At 34.1% G+C, this 8,537-nt stretch overlaps 1 protein-coding gene across 1 annotated transcript; it reads right to left on the bottom strand.

The window, feature by feature from the left end:
* Nucleotides 1-4,238: 4,238 nt before the first annotated feature.
* LOC111049285 lies at nt 4,239-7,960 on the bottom strand. The gene is made up of 3 exons (XM_039441666.1): nt 5,951-7,960; nt 5,154-5,333; nt 4,239-4,981 (listed from the first exon to the last, which is right to left on the bottom strand). The coding sequence occupies exons 1-2, from the start codon at nt 7,632-7,634 to the stop codon at nt 5,209-5,211; spliced, it is 1,809 nt and encodes a 602-aa protein (XP_039297600.1). The 5' UTR covers nt 7,635-7,960; the 3' UTR covers nt 4,239-4,981; nt 5,154-5,208.
* Nucleotides 7,961-8,537: the final 577 nt, after the last annotated feature.

Raw genomic sequence — 8,537 nt, 5'->3', positions numbered from 1 at the left:
CCACCCGTTCAACCAGTCATTCTATGCCGGCATGTTTCAGAAAATTTCAAATTCTTGGCGTATTCTCAACATTTTTTTTTTCATTTCATTTTTTTTATTTAATTTTTCATTTCACTGACCACCTATGAAAGGGGTATACGGATTCGTCAATTATAAGATCCTACAAAACATATATATACCTGGTAGTGGAGAATCTTTAACTCTTTGAAATAATCGCTACAACTTACTCTAACACTTTCATGTGTAGGATGTGACAAACGAGTATAACGATTCATAATCTAAACATAATATATTACGAATCAATCATTACGAAATAAACTATTATAAGCTAAATGAAAATATTCAAACCTTGATCTTCCAGTATTATACGCCAAGCAACATCATTGATCTATTAATCTCACCAGTGGCCTAACTTTCTCCCAGTAGGCTTCTTATGGCACAAAAACAAGGTTTCGTGGGCAGTTCGTGAAGACGGAAACATACCCAAATTTTATGATTCTAGGGTACCTCAGGATATCCGAACCACTTGATGCGCATTTGGGGGTCGCGACTGGGCCGCGTAATGGCCGATTCAAAATGGCGGATCCAGCGTTCATTATAACGGTAATAGAATGGTTAGCATTCATGATAGAGACCGAATCGAAAAACGCGATAGTAAACGCGAATCGAATGACAATGACCTATTCTACAGAGTTTGTTATTAAACATTTTCACCTAAAACATGATTTTAACCGACAAAAATGCACTTTTTCAAAAACATGTCATTTTTTAAGAGTATTTTTTCTGAATAACTACTTTCAATGACGATTTTTCTACATAAAGTGCCAAAAAAATGTTCTTTGAAATATAATTTATCATCTATCTCCGTTTATTTCAAGTTTGTTCATCTTTTGTTCTGGAGTTATGATTTTTTTCATGGTATCATTATAGCCAAGTAACTATCATTAAAACTGATCTATAAAATCGATATTATCACAATTTATTTATGATAAAGACTTGCAAATGGTCTCAATCTCTTCGTTACAACCAGCCAAACAAGAATGTTGATGAGAAAGCCACAGAAATATTTTTCATAACTGATAAATTCAAGATGGCGGTCATAACTAACAATTTTTTTTTATATAGATACCTTTCATTCATAGTGAGAGATATCGGATCGATTCTACAACCAACGAGTTCATAACTACCCAAAATATAATATTATAGAGATAATCTTTTTTTAATTACTCTTTTCATGATGAATATAGTTTCCAAAACTTGAAACATGTATTTTTCGGGGACGCAATGTCACTTTCCACTCTGTATGGACATAACCTACTATTACTGAGATTGTGTTGTAGAATATTCCCAAAGCATCAAAATGACATCTAATCGAGGGCTGTAAGTTCATTTTCCACGGCATGAGCGTCATTGGAAAAGAGAGAAAAGAACGGTTTGCAGCCGAAATCACTCTTTTTTCCCTCCATTTCCCTCTATGCCAAACCTGACAATTGGAAAACCGTGTATCTCAATAATCCTGTGAGGTACAGACTTGAAAATGGTATCAATCTCTTTGTTATCATGTGCAGAAAGAGAACATCCATGATGACAATCTCAAAAACATTGGTCATCATGAAAAACAAGATGGCTGTCTGAAATTTATAGATTTTTACAATACTGCCTGTAAGTATGAAAATTTTGAGGATACCTGAACCTTTTCCCACAGAATTATTCAGAATGGACTATAGAATTGGATGAATAAATCTGGTTTATATTATATATAACGTGAGTTACTGAGCTGAATATTGTAAAAGTATTTTAAGTTCAGCTGCCATCTTGTTCTTTAATGATGACAAACACTTTTCCGATTTTGCTCATAGATATTCTTCCTCTACAAGTGATTACAAATAAATTGATACTATATTCAAATTTGTATCTTCAAGGCGTCATGAGATACGTGGTTTTTACTTGTTAGGTTTGGCGTATGGTGGAAAATGCGTGATTTTCCGCCCAAGCTTACTTTTCTCTCTTCTTTTCATTCCGCTCCAGCCATCAAAATATCACCTACAGTCTCAAACTGGACGTCATTTCAAAGCTTATGGAATAGTCTTCAACACTATGCCAATAATATTAGTGTTTGTTCACTTCTACGATATTTACAGGGTCTCGAGTGAGCTTAAGTCCACAAAAAATTCAGATTAGTTATATCATGAATGAAAAGTGTAGATTAAATGAGATATGACTATGAAATATTGTAGTATGATTGTTTTGAAACTACCGAATTTATTTGAATTGCGGAATTGTTTTATTATTTTTTTAATTGATCCTCAATATAAATAGAATTACAAGCGATTTCTTGAAAATTTACAATTTTTTGCCGCCATAATGATGACAAATATTTTTAAGATTACCATAATGGATATTCTCTTTTTGCACATGATAAAAAAGAGATTGATACCATTTTCAAGTCTGCGCCTCCAAGGATTATTGAGATACACGGCTTTCCAATTGTCAGGTTTGGCATAGGCCTAATATAGAGGGAAAAAAGGTGATTTTTGGCTGCAAACCGTACTTTCCTCTCTTTTCCAATGACGCTCCAACCGTGGAAAATGAACTTACAGTTCTCGATTAGATGTCATTTTGATGTTTTGGGAATATTCAACACCACATTCTCAGTTTGGTACTTTATATAAGAAAATCGTCATTGAAAGTAGTTATTCAGGAAAAATACTCAAAAAATGAAATGTTTTTGAAAAAGTGTCGGTTAAAATCATGTTTTAGGTGAAAACGTTTAATAACCAACGTTCATTGTCATTCGATTCGCGTTTACTATAAACGCGTTTATAGAGGTCTCCATCATGAATGGTAACCATTCTATGACCGTTTTAATGAACGCTGGACCCGCCATTTTGAATCGGCCATTACGCGGCCAAGTCGCGACCCCCAAATGTTATCAAGTGGTTCGGACATCCTGAGGTATCCTAGTATCAGAATATTTTGGTATGTTTCCATCTTCAGGTACTGCCCACGAAATCCCTTAAGTAACCCTACTGTCCCCCGTTGACTCCATGTTGCATTTGACCCGGGCCCAGGGACCGGACTGCTAATATTATCAAAAGAGATGAACAACAAGAACAACTAGATCAACAACAAAAAATTGAAAATATTTTGTATCATCCAGCAATGGATGGAGTTATGATAGCCTAGCACCTACCTAGCATGATAATGAGTATCCTCGTTCCTTAGTTGACAGACGGCTTTGGTATGTGAATGCCGGAGATATTCGCGTTTGACAAACATGGAGACACTCCGAGGTCACTAAAACCCAAGTTCATGTTGCTTGTTCAATCACTATTCAAATAAATATCGAGAATAATTTAGAGTTACTCCTTCGTTTCGTTCCTGACTTCGTTTCTATCACGATTGAAGGAAAGAATTTTTTTCCAGTCAACAGCGAGTTTCAATTTAGGGTTTTTGAGTTTTGAGTTTGTTTCATGAGTTTGACATTTGAGTGGGTTTGCTAATTAGTGAATTTTTAGTGTGTTTTGTGAGTTATGAATTTGTTTTCTGAAAACAAAAATATTCTTTTTGATAAAAGTTTAAGGGTTATATTACAAACGATATTAAGAAGGGATTTGACTAAGTTCGATTTGATTGCCTAGCAACCAATTATAAGAACCCGTCAGAAACATTTAACTAGTTTAGCTACTACGGAATCGGTCTGATTGTTTCACCGAACAATGCTTCAAAATTGTTTTTATTTAATTATGGCTCTGAGTGTTGAGCCTAGAGGCTAAAGCCAGACAAGAAATATAGGTTAGGTGCTTATCCTTATGCTTACCCTTTATCTATGCTAAAGCCTAGTCAGCTCCCTTGGAATAACTCTTATGTTGTTTGTTATACCTATTCCCTTGGAATAGATCTATGTTGAATGGAATATAATAGGGGTTTTGGGGAATGTTGGACATTATTATGGGGAATGGTGAAACTCAAATTTTGGGGGGGGGGGGGGAATTTGATAGGGAAACGTTACGCTACTGCGTCTCACCTATTGATTGAATCGAAATTCAAATTGTCATCAATTAACATTAGATCAAGTGCTGAAAGTAATTTAATTTTTAGTTTTGATGAATTTGTTGTTCGGATAAGTGTAAAAAAGTAGTAGGGTGTATTTGCTTCACAGAATGGTTATGTTTATTTAATGAATATAATGGTGTTATGTATGAGTTTGTGTGTAGTGTGTTCTAATGAAAGTCATGATAACATATGAAGGGCCCAAGGGAAAAAGGGGTCAAGTCCACCTGAGCAAATTTTTCAGGAGAAAGTTTTTAAAGTTTATGTTCATTTTATTATTATAGTTACTGGTAATGAACTTCCTTCTGTTTGAATATAGGTTTTTAAACTATTATGAAACAATAATATTGCTGTGTTTTTCCAATAATCTATTACAACTCTGTAAAATAAAACAATTTGATAATCAGTGACCAAACCTAATGGGGAAGAAAGTGCATATTTTGGACTTGGCTCTTTTTTCCCCAGATTTTCAGTAATTTTTTGCCCAAATCCAATTCATGATGATTAGGTTCCAGAAATAAATTAATATTAGAATAGTTTCAAGTTTCATTAATTTATGTCACTGAATAAAATTTCCAAATGTATAAATGCACAAGTACCTATATAACATTTTCACCCTGTCTAGGATTACACAAAATTGAGAACACTTTAAAAACCAACACTATAACAACACACAATTACTTAGTCAATACCATTGAAATAGTAAAAACATGGTTTGAAAATAAAATTTTTAAATTAGGGAAAATCAAAGTTTAAATTTGAATTTTTTTATCAGTTGAAAATGAATCAGTTTTTTCTATGTCTCTTCATTGTCTTTTCACCATTTCACTTCAAAAAAATATTTCACAGAATGTAGTCTCCTGCTTGCAAGATATTGTTAGCTCTCTGATGTGGGCTCACTTATTCTCTTGTTTGACAGCCAAATTTCCTGAAAAAATGCACAGTATTATTTTTCTGTCTGGATGAAGCCCACATGTGTCTTGTGACTTGTGCATGGGTAATAAAGCTGATGATGATAGATAGCTGAGCATACAGATTGAAAATATTGCTGCAATTAATAAAGCCGCAGGCTATTATTTTGATGAAAAAAAATACTGTACCTTTATATGAAGCAGTAGGTAGGCTGATAATTAAACAGTTTTCTTCAATGCTTATTCATTTCCTATTTCTCACATCACTGTGTGGCAATTCCTTAAAATACGTCACAGCCTCCTTCTTCTTACAAAATTTTGAAAGATCTATGATGTCGGCATACTTTTCTTGTTGGATAGGCAGTTTTCCTGAAAAATGCACAATATTATTTTTATTTTTGAAAGAATCCCACATGAGACTTGTGCATGAGTACCGTAATGAGACAGATTTTTATGATGGATGAGTGAGCATAGAGGTTGGTAATTTTGTTGCAATGTCATTGTAACTGGCTATTCTTTTGAGCAATCACAGATCCCATCTATATCATGAGCTGTGTCAGTCAGTACTCTTATCAATCTGATAGATGATTCCTTTTCCTTTCATATTGTGGATATGAGTAGATTGTGAATATTAATCTCCCAAGTTCATAAAAATGAAAAAAATCAACCCCATAATTTAGATAAATTTCTAGATTTCATTCAGAATAGATGACTGAAAATTTTAAAAATTAAAATAGAATTCTGAGCAATTTGATTTTTACTGTAATGTAGATTAATTTCAAGTTTTTATTCAGAATAGATTACTGAAAAATTTCAAAATTATAGTACCGGGCGTTCGGAAAGTCCCTGTGCACCAATAGTGAGCTGTCCTCCTATAAAAGCTGGAATACTCACTATTGGTGCACAGGGACTTTCCGAACGCCCGGTAAAATTCTGCGCAATTTCAACATTTCTATAATAGAGACAGATACAAAAATGATACTAACCTTTATATGAAGCAGTAGGTAGTGTAGTTTTTTCAACACAAAATCTCTTCCGTTGTGGCAGCGTGATTACTACATTGTACCATGGTCCATTATAGTTGTGTCTATAATACAGTAATCTTTCTGCCTCCTCGGTAATTTTCAGCTCTTTTATTGGTCTTGTAGGTACAGTCAATTTCTTCTTGTAAGTCAAACCTAAGAAATTGGACCATTCATGCCAAAATGTATGATCAACTTCTTCAACTTCAAAGGGTCGTGGATTCTGCCTTGCTTCCCTGAAGTGGTCAACCCAATCGCACGGTAGCTCTGCCCCAAACTTTGAGTTGATTAGACCCATTTGTTTGTCACATTCCAAGTAGCTGTGGCCTCTAATTGGATATGTCACTTGGATGCTCTTGAATTGTTTCCTAGTATGAACGAGGTAATGCAAAAATCTTATTATATTAATGTTTTTATTTTGTCCTCCACATGAGTCAGCAAATATATGGAGGTGTTCAACTTGTTCTGATAAATAATTGTTGACAAAATGAAATAACAGGTCACATACATTAGCACTCCCTTTTTTTCCTTCACTTTCTGGATACAAGTAGAATAAACTATCATTTTTTCCCAAATTGTGAATGTTAAAACAAAATACAGAAAGCTGCCGTTTGTAATATGCATCATTGCTAGTAATATTTGGCACACATAAATTTTTACCGAAGTCCATACATACTGCAGTATAGCCACCAGGTTTCTTAGAAAGTTTCCTTGCTTTAGCTTTGAGTTGATAAAACTTCTCAGCTTTTTTCAAATGAAGCTTCAACTGTATTTCAACTTCTCTCACTTTGGTTTCAGCTTCAGCCTTCTTTTCATCATCTTTAATTTCTTTCAGCTCTATTTTCAAACATTCAAGCTTAATGTTGTGTTCATCACAGAAGCTACATGTATCAGTCCTTGGGTAACCGAAGGAAATATTGAAATCATTATTGAAGACTGATCTATATGACTCATATGACACTTTTATGTCTGGGTATTTCTCCATAAAAAGCTTATGCATCTTATTTATGCTGAGATCTTCTGGAAGGTACTTCTTACTAGTGTCTTTTGTTGAATAATGTGCTCCACGACCATTGAAGCTGTCAATGTGAGCTTTTACAGAATCAATCACTTCAGCATTGTGTCGATGTTTTCGATTTTTATGTTTTCCTCTCTGATCCTTTGGTGAACGACCAGTTAGTTTCAAACTATTAATAAGAAATTCAACCTTTTTTTTAGTTATGCCATGAATAGCAGTAAATGCTTTACGGCAAACTGGAAACTCAGTTACTTTATTTTCCACAATGCATCGAACTTTGTATTTACATGTAACATCTTTTAACAAAGCATTCGCCTGTTCTACTCTTGGCCGACGGCGCTGAACAGGAACAAGGGATATGAGACCACACAAGTATGAATTCTGCTCATTTGTAGTTTCTAACAAATTAAAGTTTTTGATCACATTATCTCTAGCAGCTAATGGAATAACTTCAAAACATTTACCCCTACATTTACAGTCACTACCTGCTTCATGACTCTGCACTCTCAGTCTCTTAGCAACGTCCCTTAACCTACCTGTGACCTTCCTCTTTTTTGTTTTCTTTTCTAAAACAACACCAATATCTTCATCACTAGTTTCAAATTCACTTAAACCTTTAACTTCTTCCATAATAACAGCATGTAGCAAAATAATACTTTTTATCTTGGATTGGATTTGCACTACTCAGACTCATGGACTAACCTCTCACTGACAGCTCACAAATTGCCACTGCCACAGCAATGTTACAGTGCTCAACAACAATAAAGACTATCTTTCAGCTGTGAATCATATCAATGTTTGAATAATTCTAAGTAAAGAGAAATTTACAATTAAGAATCGATTAAATTATTTTATAATATTCATTATTTGACAATTATGCATTAAATAATTCATCAGTCAAATAATGATAAAATATTCACTTGACTTTGTAGCAACGAAATCCAACTAGTCATGGACTTGGCTCCATCTTCCCGAGCACCGCTTGGACATGACTCCTTCTTCCCTGGCACATGTAATCTTCACTCATGCTTTACAACGTTTATGAATCGATATTATCATTTTTTTTAAATAATTACCTTAATTGTCTTTGGGTCAATGGAATTCAATTACAATGAGTCACAAACTGAGACATTCAAGGATCAAATAGAATCTGTAAAGATTTCATGTCCTGAAAACTGCCCATCAATAGAATTAAGAACTAAGAATCTTGAATTAAGTTTCAAGATGGTTAGGTATTTCGATAAAAATGTTGATGGAATCTATAAAATTTAAAAGTTTTGATGCACAAAGATTGACAGCTCTTCCCTATATAGTGACATGTTGTGTTTTCTTTTCAATTCCAGCTTCTTCCCCTCCTTTTTTAAGTGGGGAAGCTCACCTTCAATAGATGCCCTCCGTACTTTCGCCCTCTTGTTACTTCTCTACTTATAAGATACATTTTATTCGCCCATCATTATTTCTCTTAAGCTCATTTCATTGCTTGTGATGAAATTTGGAGATTGCCTATTATTATGATACTAGCTTGAGAAGATA

The sequence above is a fragment of the Nilaparvata lugens genome, chromosome X (genome assembly GCF_014356525.2).
Source record: "Nilaparvata lugens isolate BPH chromosome X, ASM1435652v1, whole genome shotgun sequence".
Lineage (NCBI taxonomy): Eukaryota > Metazoa > Arthropoda > Insecta > Hemiptera > Delphacidae > Nilaparvata > Nilaparvata lugens.
This window is presented reverse-complemented; position numbering and strand designations above follow the sequence as displayed.

Coding starts and splice junctions, on each gene's coding strand:
- LOC111049285 (XM_039441666.1), bottom strand. CDS start 7,634: ATGGAAGAAGTTAAAGGTTTAAGTGAATTTGAAACTAGTGATGAAGAT. Junction 5,334..5,950: donor ACCTACTGCTTCATATAAAG/GTTAGTATCATT, acceptor TGCATTTTTCAG/GAAAACTGCCTATCCAACAA.